The following is a 19560-nucleotide window of genomic DNA, read 5'->3' as shown; positions in this document are numbered from 1 at the left end:
TATGTTGACCCCTATTATTTCCACTGACATTCTTTATTTGCTGACTTCTATACTAGTATTTCATTACTTTGCCCAGAATTGCTAAGCTGACTGGCTTAGAATTAATTACATTGCACTAGTGATTTTTTTTTTTTTAATGATTTACCCAAAATACAGCATTTCTCCAGTCCTCTAAAACATTTGCAGCCCTCCAAGATTAAGTGGGAGTGGGTCAGAGATCCCTTGAGCCAATTAATTTCATTTGTGAGGGTGACAGTTGTCTGAACCTGTTAAGGTAATAATGTTTATCTCTAGTAATGCTGTTTAATAGCCTTCTTGGTTACTAATGGGATGCAAAGTGCATTGTCCTCATGACATCAGTGCATGATTCTTCTTGTTTCCAGATTCAGAATAAAAGTATTTATTGAACACCTGAGTCCTTTTCACATCATCATCAACAATTTTACCATTTCCATCTCGTGATGCAAGTGCCTTTGAAGCAAGCATCATCTTAATGTAAACTAGAGCCAAATGCCAGCTTATTGCCCTGTTCTATTTAATGTACTTGTGACTGATTTAGGACCTGATTGTTCAAGACATATGAAAATCCTAAAGGACCTTCAGGGGTGAACTCAACCTCACAGGATATAGAATCACAGAAACGTTTGAGTTGGAAGGGACCTTAAAAATTGTCTAGTTCCAACCCCCCTGCCACAGGTAAGGACACCTTCCACTAGACCAGGTTGCTCAAAGTCCCGTCCAACTTGGCCTTGAACACTTTCAAGGATGGTGCATCCACAGCTTCTCTAGTATATTTGCTGCTGCCTGCTAAAATTACTTCAGAGATTGAAATGGGCAATGACTGACGCAGCGTATGGTCTTATCGATTTTGCTACAGCTAAAAATGGCTGCGATTCAAGTTTTAAATTAGTCAGAAAGGCTGCACAGTACTTTCCTTAAGACAACGGCATTCTTATATTTGTTTTACAACAGTAGACATCTTTCATACAATGCTTTTAGAAGCTGGTTTCTTTGCACCATCTGCTCTAAGTGCTTCTAATGTAAAAAATTAACCAGGTGAGATGGAGGAAAATAATGTCTTAAATCTGATAGCACAGCACAGAAATGGCACAGAGCTACAAAAGTGCACCATGAGGAAGTGCCCGATGGCCAATGACATCATCGCTGCCACTGATAACATCTACGGTCTGTGACCTGACCTTGATTAGGTCTCTGAAGGAACCGACATCACTTCACGTGGGTTATGTTACATCAGGTAAACTTCTGTCTTTCTGGACACTCTTGGTCTCAAGCTTCATGCTGCTGTGAGCTGGGCAGTGATGAGGGGCTGTGTTCCTGCTGCTCTGGGGTTCTTGTGGTGAGAGCACTCCAGTCCCACCAACGCAGCGCCTCTCCTATTCACTGTGGGGGGGGCTCTGCAACACCCTCGGAATTATACAGTTGCTCTCATTTTTTCCAACTCCATTCCCCCTTTCTTTAAGGAAGAACAAAAAGCATATTTTAAAAGACAGCTATTTTGGATGGGTGGGTTTTTTTGCTTTAAAGCAGGAAATGACATCTCTTTGAAAGCTATTGTTCCCATTTCTGTTTGCAAAGGTAGATGTGTAGGGACAAGGAAACCTAAGCCATGCTTCTGTGTTTTTATCCTGCAGGGTGGAAAAACCCAACCTAGCAAATAATTGGCCAATGCACTAGGCAGAGTTCAAAATGCTTTCAAGTATTAACTGGAAATTTCAAAAGTCCTTTTGTGCCACCAGGACAGTATTGGATTGCTTTTTTTTCTTCCCTTCAGATGCTTGCAAAAGACATTTGCATAAAGTTTGCTGAATTCACTGTGAAAGCACATAGCGAGCTCTCTGCAGAGTGTAGTCAACCTCAGCTCCTCTCCCTGTCCAGACGTGTCCCGAACAATCAGCTTATGGCTGAAAAACAGATCATAGGACGAGTTGAACTACAAGCTCTAGAATTTCCTATTCATCTTCTTATGTTAATAAGATGACTTGTTATAGATGTGATCATTTGAATAAAAGGCGTTGCTCAGTTCCTTTTTTTCTGCTCAGCTATTACCAGTCTATCAAATAAATTATAGACCACGTCATCAACCTTAACTATACCACCATCTCTCTTCCCTCCTCAGTTTATTGTCTTCATAGTTACATTCTAACAATAAGCTATCTCCAGTTTACCTAGGGTCTCAGAGGGATCGGATTTTCAACCCTGTCAGGTATACATCACATTCCGTTGAATGATTATTTGTATTGCAGGAGTGCTGGGAAGTTCAATGTAGAGTACAAAGTGTAAGAGGCAGTCCCTGACTCAAAATGCTTGCAGTCTTCTTGGATACCAGATGACAGGGGGGAAAATAGCTGTGAAGTGGGACAACTCTCATGTCCCACCTGTTCTCAATCTTGTACACCACCTCGATCTCCAGCCTTTTTCTTGCTCTCCTTGCATTTTCTTTCATGTTTGCTTTTTCCTGACCATCCAGGCTCAATGCATACACTTGGAGCACCTCTTCATGGCATCTCTCTGCTGTGTTGGCTCCTCCATTCTCCTCTATGTGTCTGAGCTGATGCATATGCAAGACCAGGCGCTGAGAAATTCTGATGTGCAGTGGGGTAAATAATCCTTGAGAATGAATGAGAAATTAAGATAAAAAACAGTGTTAATGAATGTCTCTGTATTTAAATTCAACTCACAGTGAGTGGGCAGAAAGCTCTAGAATGTTTCTTCAAGATCACAAAAGAAGAAATTTGACCTGTAGCAGCTAGTGCCAAAGACAAAATGAAGCTAGACATGGCTGAGATGGTGATGTGTTGTAGAGAAGGCTCTGCCCTGTGATGTGATGCAGAACCTATTCTTTATGTCCCTGTGCAAAAAAAGGATGGCTACAGCCCCTCAGTGAGATTTAGTAGCATAATCCATTCTCATACCTAAATACTCAGCTGTTGGGCAGGTGTGATCAGCATTAATTGGTGTTACAGTCACTGTTTTTTCCTAGAGGCACAATTTGCTGCTGGCGTTATCTGCTTCCTCTCCTCTCTAGAACAGGTGCTCAAGTCAGTGAAAAAGAGAAAACCTGCACAAATCTGCTGTGCCCCAGGGAAAGGAGAGGCATCAGCCAAAGCTGATGACTGGATCCTCCTCTCAAAGCTCCTACACCCTCTGATATTAGATCTGGCCAATGAGCTACAACATGGTCCTTCTGCATGCAGTGGCCAGGTGTGATCAGTTCAGAGTTGTTTCTGCTAAAGCTTTTCCTGCAGAAAATGCAATTGATCTGCAAACACTGAAGCTGATACTAACAATGGCAGTTGGATGGTGCCATTATCTAACAGCAGGCATTCATCTTGTAGTTATAGGTACTGAAAAGGCCCAGAATTTTATTAATCTCGAAAATACTTCAAGAATGTGAAACTCAGTGGAGGTGAGAAGTATTCTGAGTCTCTTCTGGACAATTTAAACCAAGCATCCTGTATGCGTAGGAAGTACACAGCTGCTCAGCAGATAACCAACACTGTGGTACCTCTGGTTCTTCTTTGGGTGTCACTTCGTCTTCTTCAATCAGTTACCTCACCTAGCCACAACCCATTTTTGAGAGTTAATTTCACCAGCATGGAAATACCCTGGAACTTGAGCCTTGCCAGGAGTGTTGAAATGATACAGTGATCTGTGCCCAGCTTACCTGAGAGCGTCTGTCGGTAGGGATCACTCTATTTACCTGAAATGGATGGAGCTTACTTATAAAATCTGTTGGGAGAGGACAGCCCCAAGCACGTGTGCAGTTAGCTAACATGCATATGTTGCAGGGTTTTAAGGTGATTTAACTCATGTGGAACACATGGGAGTTCATGCACCTGCAGACCAAAGAAGATTATCGCAAAGTATCCTGAAGCTGTTAAGAATCCGTATGTAATGATTCCACTACTACTGCATCTCAAAAACACTGCCCTCCTGGTCTCCTTCTGGTGGCTTTTATTCTTCCACGGTGCTGCTAATTCAACTGTTTTCCCCAAAGAAATAATTATTGCTTTGATGAGTTCTTATGTCTAGCAAGCATATAAATCTCCAACTGATGGCTTGTATGCTATAAATTACTAAAGCTGCCCCTAGAGTTGACCCCATGGAAGCAGGCTGGCTCATCCTGACACTGCTGACCTTTTAATCTATATTCATAACCTTCTTCTCCACCATTCTCAAGTGAAGGAAGAGCATTGCAGAAGATCAACACAGTGGAATACGGTTTTAACTTCACAGGGTGGAAAATAGGTGAATCTCCAAGTGATTTAATAAATTATTCCCTGCAGGCCAGCAAATTATGAACCTTCTCTTCCTGTAAGGCGTTTGCTACATTGGATGTTACTGTAACTATATCCTTCAATTTAAAGGGAACTCTGATTTTTTAAAAAATGTATCTGTTAAATATTTCATCAAAGCTTTTAATCTCGCAGGCAAAAATTATAATGCAACAGAATGCAAGAAACCAACAAGCAGAACTGACATTTTCATTAAATTGCAATACAATGATCTAGTATTGGTCAGCAGAGTAAACACTTGGCTACAGAGACAATAGTAATGATTCCTCTAGAGATGCAACTGTCTACTGCAACCTAAAATCTCCTTTCTTTATTTGTCTTATCTGTAAGTCTCCTTACCTTTACCCCTCCAATTCTCTCTCCCACCCCCTGTGTGGTGTTTGGCTGCCATCCGTGTTTAAACCACAACAATAAGGCCAGCAAAGAAAGTTCAGCAGTCTTGGATTTCCAGTAAAACACATTAATTTGATCAAAATGCATAGGAATGGCTTCTTTTTTATGAGTTCTCATTCACCTGTTGCTGAGTCTCTAAGTCTTGTCTCAGTAAGTCTCTCAGGCAAGGAGCAACTTTGTGCAGTTCATAAACCAGTGAGCTCCTGCCGAACAACAATCTTGGTTTCCTTTAGTGTAAACTGATGTTTAAATTTGGACTAGGGTTTTCATCCTCTTCATGAATATCAATCAAATGGCCTCAGTGAACCAAATATCAAGAGGATTCTCCCAGAAAGGCATGAAACCGATCCAAAAGAGAAGTTCTATAAAGCATCTTCAGAACACGCAGACTCTTGGAACAGGGTAGCTGAGGATCAGCTGTGGGGAACAGAGTCTGTAGAGAATGTACTCCCAAAACAAACCTTGGGTGAGGTCTGAAAATGTGGAAGTGCATGAGCGGAGTAGTAGGGGAAAGGAAGGAAAAGAGAAAGAGGCGATTACTGGAGCAAAACTGCTTAAGGAAATCTTGCATCTCTGGTATTCAACAAAATATTCATGCCTTAGCATTATAATAGCAACCACAGAGAGACAGAAGGAGTTTGCTCATGGTTGAGGGCAAAGTACAGTCCTCTAGTCATGCATGTTGCATTGGATTCTCCAGGCCATGTGAAATCATTTTTCGGTTTAAGTAGGCCTGCAACCTTTATCATAAGAAACACGCGCATCCATGAAAATTAATTGAAAGAGTAAGAGTAACAAAACTGAAACAGAGACGATCTCAAGCTGGCTGTTGTTCCCATTCTCCCACACAGGAGTCCTCAAAACCCTGCTGCTTCTCTTATGAAACCAATCAACTTTCCCTGAGAAGCTATTTCTTTAAATGTGATATCAAAATGGCTCCGACTTGCCATAAGGTGATTCCCACTTAAGATGCCACACCATACAACCATGTATCATCTGACCTAATCTCATCAGACAGCACGACATCATCATTGCTGAGCTTTTACTAATTAAAAATGCCAAAAATGAGCTCAGTTAAGTGTATATTTTTAATTCTTTCAGCCATGTTTTATGCCACAGAAATCCTAGGTGAGACATTCTGACAATGTTCACACTACACCAGCTCTACTCTTTTATTGCATTGATATTTATTTCCCCCCCCCCAAGTTATGTGGGTCATAAATTAAAAATAGCTGTATGATTTTGGATACATAATAAAAAGAAAATAATTTTTGTGGCATAGCAGGGGAATAAAAGAGGATGACTGGAAAAGGCCATACTGCACATTCTGAAAAGGAGTGTTAAATGCATATACGGTTTTATATTAGTAAATTCCATAGAAGTAAATGTTATGTTGGTACATAGGACTATGCTGTGGGTAAAAATACCGGAAAAATTATCCAGATGGTATAAAACAAGGATGCCAAACTGAGGCCATTTTGCACAGTGCTACCACACTCCAGCTAAGAATCTGTCCCTATAGCTGGTTAATGAATGGGTTAAAAATACTAGTATTGTAAAAAGCCATCTTGTAGAACCATCTAAATGACAGAGGTCTGTCCCAGTCAGACTGTATCTATGCAAACATTTATGCCAGTGAATAACCATGCACATGAATGGACTTACTGTTTTCCAGTTGACTAGGCAGGACTGGGGCCTGTTCCCGGCTGTACAGGAGAGGGGAATGTTGGCAACCGGCACAACAGAGATATTGGGCAGAGCGAAAGATTGATGCTTAGACAGAGAGAAAGGGTGGATTGCTTTTGCTGGTCCAAACTCCGTTCAGCAGCTTTGTTACAGCAGTCTAACTAAAATTAAGATAAACATCCATACTCCTGACAAACACCTAGTCATTTAAAAATCAGTCACCGAGAAATAAAAAAAAATCAAAGGAAAGATTTTCAAAATGGCACTTAAAAAGTGCATATTCAGGAGGAGGATTATTTGCATATTATGATGATCCAGCTCATGCTGGTACACAGAACCAGTGATGAAAAGCTTTGGTCTCAGGCTCTATAGGAAAGAACTCAGTGCTGCACTTTCTCTTGGCAATCAACAGCACCAAGGACACAGGTTCAGACCTGCAGTGTCCTCTTGCAAAAGTCCACAGATTGCTTGCATCAAAAATCCAGGCAGAAATCCTGATCCAAAGTGAGAACACTGCAGGTGCACACCAGGAATGCATGGCCCCTGCAGCAGAACTGACCTGGCTGCAATATTGACTTTCTGGAAAAGATACATCAGTGGGGAGCAGAATCCATCTGAATGAAGAAGGAGGTTAAGAAACCCTGCGTGACCTACTTGTGAACCTCTTCTCATGCATCCTGAAGTTAGCAAAGAGCAAATGAAATAATCTTGGGGAACAGTGCCTGACGACTATCTCTACGGTCTCTTTGATGCAAAGCAGCCAGGAATTAATGATTTGTCTACATACCTGTGAATATATATGCATGCAGCTGTGTACACCAGATGTCAGCCAGCCTGTGATGGGTTAATCGGGCAGAGGTCACCTAGCTGTCCTGCACACCTTTACTTATAAGTTACCCACCATGTCAATATCTAAGCAATAACCAAAATTACTTATTTTCCTTAGCTCATACACCAGGAAAACTGCCCTTCAGGGGGAAGCCACATGGGCTATCTGGATCAGGCTATGATCTGTCTGGAGCAGAAGCCTCCTCTGCAGCAAGATGCAGCAAGAGGGTTCATGTTTTGGAACTCTGTCAAAAATCTCCCTTACATCAGAGCCTGGCAGAAAGAGCCTGATTCAGTTCAGGTCCTCTGGGAATGGTGGGATCTTTATTTTGAAGAAGGGATCTGAAGTGGTTCTGCTCCAAGTTGTGATAGCTGTGGTTTCTGCCTGTCAGTAGAGCAGACAACCTAATTCAACAGCTCTGGCTTTCCTACAGCCCTGTGACCTGCTGTTATTCTTCTGCCTGGACATTTTGTTTCACCTTCAGTCTTCTTGTTTACTGGGAATATTTGTGCTTTGGGACAGGGACTGGTCCTTACTCTGCATCTGCACAGTACAGGGAACCTCTCGCCACCTGGGTCATGCAGACTGATACAGCCGTGGGCATGTCCCTTGTCACTGAAGGTGACAGTGCTGTAGATAAACATGGAGAGATTTGCATGATAAGATCCTTCTGTTGAAAACTTAGTGTGAGCCACATTGAGGTGGTGCTGCTGCACTTGGCTTCTTGAGGTCTTTCTCAGGCCTTCCCTCCTCCCTGCAGGAAGAGATAGTTTTAAGACACTTCCACAGTATCCTATTTTCAAAGGCAGTTCTGTGTTTAGTCAGCCTGTGAGTAGCCCAAAGTTTGCAGTGACTGCCAACAGGGCTTGTTCCAATAAGAAAAAAATGTAAAATCAAAGTACAGCAGTGCAACAGCTTCTCTTCCCCAAAGACACACTCTCTGCCTGGGATTTAAAGATGACAGTGTAGCACCAGGCAATTCTGCAGCCGCAGTGCTCACACACTGCTTTGGGAGGGGTGAAGGGAAAGGAGAAGGAAGGACTCACTAGGTTTTTTATTCCCTTTAGATCACTGGAATAAAATAAATAGGCTGTAATGCAGCTTTCAGCCAGGCCCAGTGTATTGGCCTCAACTGCATCTTCAACTGGGTCAGAAGACACGTGGTGTGAACAGGAACTATTTTTCTTCTCTATAAATAGTGAAGTACTGACTGCTCAGATAAATACACATGTATAAATGATCAGTAAAACCGGGCTTAAAGAGAGACTAAAGCAAACACTAACCTTTTTATAGTAACTTATAACAAAGATTTGCCTAGATGGCAGGCTTGTATAAAGAAGTAAATTATCCTGCTTCCTCATGGCAGTATAGAGATGCTCTACGAATCAGCTCATAAAGCAGACTCTCCAGTAAGTAGATGTGGTTCAGAGAGAAGTGAATAATATTTGTAAAAACTTAAGCTACAGGTCAGTTAAATCACTAATAAAATATCATTCAACGACAGGACAAACTGGCAAATATGGTGAAAATCCATTTTGATTTATAAAGGTTTTCTATTACTTTATGGCAACGCTCAATGCAAAAGCCTTTAAAGTGCCCTGGAAGTGGAGGCCGCTCACTCCCTCCTCCTGCCTGGTGTGCTGCAAGGGCGTGGTGCTTTGCTCCCAGGAGATACCAAGAGCACTCCAAGAAAACGTAGATGCTGCAGCCTCAGCCCGCTTCGAAGACTTTAAAGATAATCGTACCTTCAAATCACTGTGGGGCGTGATGTATTTGCCAGGGAAGAAGTCAAATGTTGATTAAAGAAGGCAATAATGCTGTTAATTAAATAATAATGAAGTCGTACAGCTCTTCAGAAGGAGGAAAAAGAAGAAGTGCTGTTTTCCTTCCTTCCTCACGTTCCTGCTGCAGCTCACTTTGCCTCCCCTGGCTCCTCAGCCTTGCAGTAAGGCTGTAGGCCAGGAGTAAGCCCACGGAGTGATGCTGCTGTAGGACTGCTCCCAGCGAGTGGTGTACTGGACTTATGGTTTCCATGCCACCAGACTTCATTAAGGTTACATTCTGAGCCAAAATTCTAAATGACAGCACTGAAGACACCGAGGGAAGCTCCTGCAGGTAACTGAGAAGCAATACTCAAAACCAAACATAGTGTATAAATGCAAAGACACCTTTCCAGCTGGAATACGAGTCTGGGGAAACATTTTTATGAACTTGCTGTCTTCCTATGGTCTTTCCTTAGCAGCTGGTGCCAGCTGGAGCCAGCGCAAAGCTGCTGCTGTTCGCAGCTCCACCGAGTTCTGCAGGAGCTGGGGGCTCTCTTGAAACAGCTCTTGCATCAGCAAATAATTGGATCCATTACCGTGATACTCAGTTTTCCTCCCGATGGGAATAAACGTGGTCATTGTGTTATCCGAAAAGCGGATTCGTGGCCGTTGTGCAATAAACCCATCTTAACACGCTCAGGAGAGATACTGTATTTATTCAGGCCTGGGTGCTCGGTGGACTTTTCCACACGTCAAGCACACCACCAGCAGGTTTTCATGCTCCTTTTATACACAAAAATCAGAAGTTAGTGCTTTTCCGTAACACGCCTATTAGATACTGATTGGTTAGTGATTATCACACACTTCTAATGCGGGTTACCTAATGCCTGTAATACTACGCATGCTCAGGGGAAGGGTCTTAACCTGACTCTGTCAATTGCTCTCTGCACTTACTGCTGTGCAGGAATTTTCTAGTCACCTACAACTGAAAAGAACCCAAAAAATGGTGCGTCCTTTCACAGCACCCATTTGGGGCTCTTATTCCACGGTCAGATCCTCGAGATTAATTCAGTCCTGGCCACTACCTTGAGGTACTGCCCTGCGAGGGGTGTGGAGGTGGGTGCCAACCTACCCCCCCAAGGCCGGTGGAGAGGGAGGGAGAAGAGGCCGGTGCTGGCACTAGCGGAGGCAGCATCTCCGGTCCCACGACCTCGAGCTCGCCTGTCGGGCCCTCCACGGTCAGGGGCCGCTGCGTCCCGGTCCCAGAGGGGCTGTGAGGCCCCGCTGCGCCTGGCGAGCCCCGGCCATGGCTGTTACCGCGCTGAGGAGCCGCGCCCCGGCCGCCCCGCCGGCCGCTGTCACACCCGCCGCCCAGGTGCCGGGCCCCGGGGAGGGCCGGAGCCGGGGCCGGCCCGAGGGGCGCGGGCAGGGCGGGGGGGCGGCCGGGCCCGGCTGGAGCCGCCTCCTGACGTCGGGAACCTGCCGCGCGCGGGGGCGGGGCGGGCGCCGGGAGCGGCCCGCGGGGCAGGCAGAGCCGGCTGGCGGGGCGCGGCGCCCGGCCTGCCACCGCGCCCAGGGCCGCAGCAGGTACGGGCGGCGGGCCGGGGGCGGCGGGGGGAGCCGGGCGCCGGCAGACAAAGGGCCGGGTCCGCCCGGCATGGTGGGGGGGAAGCGGGAGCCCCGCGCCGCACCTGGCCCGCCGCGGCCCCTCCGGCCGGGGCTGCCCGCCCTCCCCTCGGCAAGCGAGCGCGGCCCGGCCGAGGCCCCGGGGAAGCGGCCGGTGCCGGGGGCCGCTCCGCAGCGCGGCCCGTGCTCGGGGCGGTGCGGGGCGGCCCCGGGGGCTCGGCCGGCGGCGCCCGGGTCCCCTCCCCGGGCGCTTTGTCGGGGAGGCGGCGTTGGGCGGCAGGGCCGGGCGGCGGGCGCGGCGTGTGGCGCGGCCGCTCGCATGTCGCGACACGGGCACGGCAGCCCGGACCGCCGGCTCCCAGAGAGGGTTTGCGCGTCCGCAGCGGGGGAGAGGGCGGCGGGGGGTGCGAGCTCGCTCCGTGTGTGTGTGTCCCCGCCAGGCCTCCGCCTTGGCGGGGGAGGTCATTCATCCTCCCCGCGGGAGTCACCCCGGGGCCGCGGCGGCGGGGGAGGCCGGCGATCCGGCCGGGGAGCGCAGCGCAGCCCGGCTAAAATGGAGATCTCCTTCCCTCGGTGCATTTAGGAATGCAAGTTCGATGCCGGGAGGTGGGTGAGGGGAAGGCGAGAGCCTGATGAGTGCCACTTTTATTTTCTTTTAGCCAGAGAGAGGAAGATGCGATATTGTGGGAGAGGGAGGAGGAGAGGCCGTAGGAGCTGGCAGCCTGCAGCCGGGCTGTAGCAGCGACAACAAGCCGGTGCTGCTGGGAGAGTTGCCGGTGAGTGCTGCACGCCGCCGCTGCCCGCGCAGGTGGCAGCTGCCTGCTCCTCTGCCTGCTGCGGGGGGGAGAGGGGCGGTGTACACCACAGCCCCCCGCTGGGAACGGCAGCCTGTGTTTCCTGTCCTGGGGTAGCAGCAGTGCGGTTTGGGTTTTGGACCAGCTCATGCTGTGAGGGAGGAAGGATCTGTGGGCTCCCAGCTGCTGGCAGCGTGGAAGTGGGATGAGCCATAGGGGAGGTTCTTCTCCTCCGCAGCACCTGTGTAACCGCTCCTGGGACTGCGCTGTGAAAGGTTAGAGGAGCCAGGTTATGTCACCTTACTGATACACTGGCCCAGATCTTTGATGACAGGGGAAGCTCAGACTGTGATTTGTGCACAGTGCTAGCAACGAGGAAATGTTCTGGAAAAGAGGTCTTATTTTTTTCCCCCACCACATTTCATAATTTCATTGATTGGATTCATCTGCGCGCTTACTTAATTTTTTTAAACAATCCTTTCTTTAGACCTCTAGCCTTACTTTGCGGTGGGAGTATTTCCAGGATTGCAGAGCTCCTACACATGGCACTTGGGCAGCAGATCCAGGCACACACTTCACAACTGCTTGTTGCCATGAGAAATTTAAGACATCAACACAAAGTGCAAGAGGCAGCGCTGGGTTCCATGGTGCAGGGAAATGTGGTAACTGCAGCTATGCACTGGTATACTTCCACGCTTCATTATTAGCTGACCGTCTCTCATGTTTTTTGTATTTAGGATGTATAAAGATTAAATGCCAAGCGCCAAAATGAGCGTGACTTCGTGGTTCTTGGTGAGCAGCACTGGCATTCGCCATCGGCTCCCTCGGGAGATGATATTTGTTGGCAGAGATGACTGTGAACTGATGCTCCAGGTAACATGGCTTTTTTTGGTTATTTCTTCTGAAGATGCAGTAGATGTGTATCTAACACTGGGGATCTGTAGAGATGTTTCATGCTTTCTTCAAATGACATCTCTTAAAATGAACTTCCTTTTTTATGTGGTCTGTTGTTCCCACGAAGACTTTATATGTTTGTGAAAGTGCAAGTGAAGCTTCTTTCAAACTGCTATGTCATCAGATGGATGGGAGCTGTAGCGGTTGGAGATTAATCAAATAGATAAACTATCTTGATACTGCTAGGAGTAGTAAGCAAAGACATACCGTTCTGTCCCGATCTGCAGTTATGATGGTGGGTTTTGTAGCTTTTAATACATGCACTGTTTACTACTACACGTGATTTGAATGGGGGCAGGGCTTTTTGTTTGCCTGTTTTTCCATGTGAGTTTGATTAAACTGTCTGTGCTTGTATTTCTCACTTGGATGGTTTTTTTATTATTGTTACGGTAGGTAATACTGCTTTTTAGCAGAGAAACTCTAGCTGTTTTGGTGGGGTGAGTAAGGTGGTGACTCCTCCCTAAAGCAATTGTGTTAATAAGGCAAACTTGCAGCTTCTGTTAGTGATTCCCATACCGGTATGTGTTTCTGGACCTGATGCAGTGTGTCTGAAAAGTTGACTATGGTCTCACGTTTGATATCATAATGTAACGGATGTCACTCCAAACAAATGGAGCTGGACTCTCACAAAGAGCTTTTGACGGGGTCAGTTTGGCTCAGGAATTTGTAGAAGCTCAGAATTAAATCAGTGTTTCTGCTAGGCCCATGCCGTGAGTACTTAAATGCAAAAAAATGTTTGACCACACCTGCGTGTCCCCCTTTTGCTGCTTTACAAAAGTGCCTGTTGGTGGCAAAATTAGGAAGCTGCCTGCACAGCTGGGTCTCCTTCCTCATAATTTCCACTGCTACGCTGTCCTGATGATCTACCAAGTTACTGCAGGGTTTTTGTGTGATGCGTTAGCAGGAGGTCTCTTCAGGGGTGTAGAAGTTCTTGTATGAGGTGTACTTGGAAGGAAAAGTGTTGACTAGCTGTAATAAAATGTTAGTGTCCACAAAAGGAGAACTTACAGTGTCTGTACTGCTTTCCTAGCTGATAGTGAATGGCATGGCTGTGTGTTTTGCTGATCGAGGATGCCAATTAAACTCAGACACCAGAGTGAAAAGAGTAGGCTTATTTTGCTGTTAGTAATTAAAGGATATAACCAAGTAATACAGAAAATCAGCAATAAGAAAAATACAGAATAGTATACTTTATTATTGCTACATACAGTTAACTAGAAAATAACAGTTAATACAGTTAACAGAAAATAAGAATAAGCAAGGCAATGCACCTAATCATCACTACACGATGGGGAGAATATTGATTAAGAAAGATACATCACCACTTGCGTACGTTACCAACGTCCAGATCTGCAGTCGTTGGGGAGCCCTGGTTGCAGCGAGGATTTGGAGAACCTTTCCCTGCAAGTGGGAAGTCTTACACAGTGCGTCCACCCGTAGGTGAGGCATCCAAAACCACAGCAAGAGGGTCCAGCCTTACATACCAAAAATCAGCAGATTTTTGAGCAAAAACATTTGGTTTCATCCTCCTGCTGAATTCCACCCAGAGCCTGCCCAGGGCTCGGGGGAGAGAACCAAGGGACTTTCTCACAAGGGCAAACACGTGGGTTCTCAGCCTTGAACAAGGCTAAACAAGGAAAGTTGGATACATTCTCACGACATTTCATCCCCACTACAATTTTGTCTAAACTACATCTTTCACTAATAAGCATACATATTGCGTTAATGATCAAACACTAATAATAAATGCTAATGGTAATATAGATTTTACTAATTAGCATATACTAATAATGGATAACGTTTGGTTGTGAGGTTCATCTAGAGGTCAACTTTGTTTCAAGGCCTGTTATTCAGGCCCTAGCACCACACTGTGCTTCAGTCTGAAGCATACTCCTGTTCACAGCAGATCATTTGTTTGGATTTTCCCATGAATCACGCTGGTTTTTATTTCATGTTTCTACGTGTCTGACTGGTGAGGCTTGTAAAGGTGAGACATTAAAAATGTCCTGATATTTTCTGTAAGTCTGCATTTGACTGCTCGGAAACCTGATTGCCGTGTTCTCTTGTGACTTGAAGGGAGAAAACGTACACAGTGGCCTTCGTTTCCAAAAATGGCCTGAGTTCTAGGGTGTCCATCTTAATACCTTTTGAAGGTACTTGATTTTTTTTTTTTAAATTACTGTTAGGGTTCAGCACTCTGAGAGTCATGTGTCTTTAAGTTGCGCACCCTAAAATAAAAGTACCCAAATATCAGTCATGCTTAAAAGGTATTGCTTATTTCTCTGGATATTTATGGGGTTGACTGGACAGCGTGGATTGTGGGCCACTCCATACCACACGGAGTATTGCATGTTTCTCTGCAAGTCTGAGCTGGCTTGTCGGTGCTGTATGTGGACTAGCAACCTTATGATGCTCTACATTTGCCATGTTCTTTTCTGCAAGGTAAATGAATTGAGATTCTTGGAGGAGCCAGCAGTATCTGTGAGAGTGAAGAGCCATAGGTGGGCTCATAGGTGGTGGTATTAAAGGAAGTTTTCATTATTTCACGAGAATGAAGCCTCTGCATTGTCTGTAAAAGCCAGCTGCTTATTTTCATGGGGTGAGTTACATGTGACCCATTATAAACATATTAGTTTACTATATCCAGAAATAAAGCTTTTTCATGGATCACATGTAAGGCCTTATTTGGAACAGCACAGCATGTTATTTTCCTAGCCATTTACTACTTATAAAGATGTTTTCCAGAGCTACCTTGGGCTCCAGATGAGATGACCATAGTAAGGCTCAGTGTGGACTGTGAACAGAGATTTGATACCCAAGCAAAATTGTGTGTGAGCAGATGGAGGATGAGATCTAAAAATAGACTTTTTTCCTACTGTGACTGTCCGTGTCACAAAATCATTGTGCAGACTGGCACAATCATTTGTCTTGGGGAAAGCTTAAGAAGCAGGGCAGTTATCGGAGCAGATGGGCAGAGCTCTTGTGACAGTGTTTGCACCTGTAGTGTTTCTGTGGTGCTGCCCCTGAAACTGTATATTCACTGCACGATTATTTTGCTTATGTATTTCAAGATACTGGCATTTAATCCCTTGAAGTGCACAACTGGGAGCAGGCTGGCAGTGTCTGGGGAACAGACTGGATGACCTGATTGGTGGTTTTTTATCTGTAAGACTGTTACTGCTTAGTGATTTCATCATGATACAGTTTGTGGTTCCCTGTTGACTCCATGTGTATTAGATGGCACGCAAGCATATGACACAGATAACTTTTGTCCTGGAGACTTTGCAGTCTTACCTTTCTCATTTTACTGTTTTAGGAGTAGTCGTATCTTTTGACATTTTCTTAGAACATGTTGTCTCAAGGTATTGGATCCCTAAACAGCAAAAAATGATGTCTTTGTCACCAAACAATCGAACTCGAGTTTCACGTGTGTTTACTTGTTCATACAGGTACTAGATTTGCTTTCTGGTTAACAAAGTGGTGAAGAAATCCAGTCTTTAAGCTTAATTTTAAGTAGGTTTGATGGTGGGGAAACATAATCTACCTTGAAATCTTCTGTGCCTACTAAGAGGATTACAAATATTTTAAATGTTTTTGCAGCACTGTAAAGCTTCTAGTACAAGTAAATGCGAGATTTACGTTGGGTTTGAATGTTAATGCATGAGGAAAAATGCCATGTAGCATAGCTTGGCATGCACAGTGTTGTTACGCAGAGTCGAGGGCTCAGTTCTGCCCTTTTCTGAAGAACAGTGCTCAATTTCTTCAACTGTCTCACTGGCTCCCTTCAGGTAACAGTCAACAAACAGCAGGAGTATTGAAATCTAGACTTTTACTAACTTGCACTAGTGTTTTTTTTTTTTTCTGTGAAGCTTGATGGTGGTAGGAAGTAATTCTCTGAAAAGGTTTACTTTTTTGTAAAACCAAAATTAAGAGGGTTTTTGGACCATCTAGAACAAAATAATCACCCCCATCCTTACTGGGAATATAGTTGCCATTTTTATCAGCTTTGATAATTTGCTTAATGTGATGTGTATTTACTCAGGCATAAACATTTTGCAAACTCAACATTTTCATTTAACTATTAAAACTTTCCCCTCTGCCCCTAAAGAAAACATCTTTTGTGTTTTTGCTAGATGTAAATATTTAACAGAAGGGAAGGCAGGGTCATGATTTTCCTGTTTTTCTTTGAGAGAGAGATGTTTACTGAAAATTTGGAAATGCAAAATGTTTGACCAGTGCTCCCTTGTGTGTTTCCATCTCTTTAGAGCAGTGGTTTGGGCATGCTATTGTCACACACCGGGTGAGTTTGTTCATGTGAGTGTGTTACAGCAGGAGTAGGTGCAGACGGCGTGATGCTTTCTGTTTTATGCCTTTGTCCTCTGAGCCTTTTAACAGCTCAATTGCTTATAACTCTGCTAAACTTTGTAGCTGTTTGGGATGAGAGTTTATTTTCCAGGCATCTGTTTTAGGCAGTGTGTTCTGGATGTGATCAGCTCCCTTCTTTGGTCTTTGCTGTGAGCAACTCTGAGAAAAATGCCATTTTCTTCATGTAAACTATTTAATACTATGTTTAACGTATTATTTGAAGTTCTGATATTGTAGAGCTGGGGGGGTGACACTTTTCAAGTGTGAATGCCTAGGTCAGGGGTGATCTCCCTTCCACCAATCAATAATCTAAGTGTGTTTGACCAAGTTCCAAACCTTTGAAAAAAAGTTGGGGTTTGCATATGGTCAGCAGGGACTTGATTGATACTGTTGTCTTAGTCATATTTTATCTGGTAGTGAGGTTGGTGAGAGGACAGATTGGAGGACAGAACTGTCACAGGTTGGGCAAGGAGGAACTAGGTGCAGGAGTGCACAAGGCTGGGCTTTAGATGTAAGAGCAACTGCGTTAGATTAGATTGAGGAGCACCTAGCCCGTATCCTGACTCAGACAGTGGTCAAAGCAGCTGTTGAGGAAAGCCAAGAGTATAATGATACTTCCAGAATACTTGCTCAACCTCTTGACCTGTGTTTCAGGAAGCCAGAGGCCAGATCTTTGCATCTAGTCATTGGATTTCTACCCTATAAAGCCTCACCAGGAGATAAGGATTTGGCTGGGCAGGGAGGCACAACAAGGAGTCTGTCCTCTGTGCAGAGTGAGAGGAGGGCAGGACTTGGAAAAGCAGAGGGTGTGTAAGGGGCAGAAGCTGTTCAGTGTGGGGAAAGCAGGCATTGCAGGATGGGACTGCTGAGCAGCATCTCCTGTAGGCCTGAGGTGGGTTAAGACTCTATTCTGGTGTCAGCGGATAGCTGTGAACACTACTAGCCAAGCATCTGTCACTGGTCCATATGGGACATGGCATGCTGCTTGTGGTATCAATTAGTCAGTTCAAGTGTTAGGGGCTTGTGAGCTGAGCATACAAGTTCGTTCTGCTGGTGAATCGGATAAATGGTTATGATGCTGCTTGAATAGACATTTTCCTCTTTTTAGCTTGCTTTGGTAAAATGCTGCGGAATTACAAGCATTCTAGGCACTGAAGGAACATTCTTATGACTGCTAAGCCAAGTGTTTATAACTGCAGAGCAGTGATGACATACCAGTGTGAAGGTTGCCTGTGTAATCCTGCTTCTGTCCCTGTGTACACAGGCATGAAGATGCAATCTGTTACTGTGTCGTTACTGGGTATTTTTTCCCTGCAGGATCTGTTCTGTGTTTGGTACACAGGGTGCACTCTGCAAATAATACAGTGTGGTGGTGAACTCTGCCTGGATGTGACATCTGGTCAAATTGAGGTTTCATTGACCTGATGTTTCATGTCTTCCCTGGGCTGTACTTGGTAATATGATGTCTCTCTTATGTAGTTGAGTAACTGTATACATAAACAAGTGTGAATGGGTGTGGTGTATCAATAGTTTGTCTACAGCATTATGCTGGGAGAAAGCAGGTGGTGTGAACTTGGTAGATTACCTTTTTCCTGGTACTTCTGGGTGAGTTCACTGCCGTGCAGAAGTTGTATCCCTCCATCACTCAGGTATTTCCTGCACTGGGAGCTCCCAGTAGAAGCCACGGGGAATCTCTGCTGCCTGTTGTGTCCCCGACCTCCTTCCCCATGGAGGTGTGGGGCTGGAGTGGAAAGCTGTAGTTGGGACAGGGCGGTGCCCCACTTGTGCTGTTTTAGTGCAGTTATCCAGAGGGTGTAAACTAGCACCTGAGTTAGTCCCAGGGCATTGGGAATTGCATTCATTAGGTGTCACAAGGGAAGTAGGTGTCTTACAGGCAGAAGGGAAAGGATCTAGCCTTGGGAAGCCTCTGCTTTTTGACAGGTAGTGTTTCTAGGTGCCTGGGCAGCAGCTGTGAGAGGAAGGAGGCACATCCTGTATTTCCTGGCCTAAAGTTGTCTTTTTGGCTCTTGCCTCTCTCATTGTTTTGTGTTAACATGCAGTTGACAGGAGGATTACAATGACTGATGAAATGTGAGTTGAGGAGGCTGGAGACATGGCAGGACTGGCAAACCTGGGTGAGGGAATTCATTGCTGGAAACAGGGGAGGGAGGGAGGTGATGGTGGCACTGCAGACAGGTGGTTATTAGGGTTGAGAGGGCTACATGTGGCTGGTGAGGCGCTGAAAGCTTGGCCTGAGGAGGGAGGGTTTGTCCCTCTCTGAAGCAGGCAGAGAAAAAGGGGACCGCTGCCATGTCTGAGATCCTGATCCAGGTGCTAGCATGCAGCTTGGCTGTGCTGTAGAAATTCAGGCTTCTGTGCCACTGAAGATAATGCTTTTCCATGCCTCCTGAGTGGCCATGTAAGACCAAGGGAAAGCCGGTGCTGCTGTGGGCAGCATGTTCCCTGAGTGCGGTCAGGATCTGACCCTGGGTCACTTAACCCATGCTGCACTTTGGGAAGGGGAACCGGCAAGCAAAAAATCCATTCTACCCCAAAAAGAATGGGTTAAATTGTTATGGGAACTATGCCAGCCTCCAAATCCCTGTGCCAAGCTGTGGGGATTACAGTTTCATTTTCCTGGGGGATTTCTTTCTTTTGTTCGGTGCCTTATTTTTTGCATGAATACTCAGGCCCTGGTCCTGCCACAGATCTGTGATCTTGGTGGTAGCAAAGCTGAAGGCAGAAGCCTCTGCAGCTTGGGAGCTGTAAAGTGAGTCCAATCCCAGGATGAGGTGGCTACTTTTGCTGAAGAGACATTTGTCTGCTTAGGCAGA

The 19560-nt window shown here is 45.5% G+C and overlaps 1 protein-coding gene across 5 annotated transcripts in view; it reads left to right on the top strand.

Moving 5' to 3' along the window:
- Positions 1-10478: 10478 nt before the first annotated feature.
- Positions 10479-19560, top strand: part of CEP170B (centrosomal protein 170B) — a 59560-nt gene continuing 50478 nt past the window's right edge. For 4 of the 5 annotated variants that reach the window (XM_074908871.1, XM_074908870.1, XM_074908869.1 and 1 more), the window contains exons 1-3: positions 10479-10574; positions 11273-11389; positions 12145-12280. In XM_074908871.1, the coding sequence (XP_074764972.1) occupies positions 12161-12280 (120 nt within the window). In that variant the 5' untranslated portion in view covers positions 10479-10574; positions 11273-11389; positions 12145-12160. The remainder of the gene's footprint in view (positions 10575-11272; positions 11390-12144; positions 12281-19560) is intronic. The other variant, XM_074908868.1, reaches the window with a different exon arrangement.

Source organism: Athene noctua, chromosome 6 (genome assembly GCF_965140245.1).
Source record: "Athene noctua chromosome 6, bAthNoc1.hap1.1, whole genome shotgun sequence".
NCBI lineage: Eukaryota > Metazoa > Chordata > Aves > Strigiformes > Strigidae > Athene > Athene noctua.
This window is presented reverse-complemented; position numbering and strand designations above follow the sequence as displayed.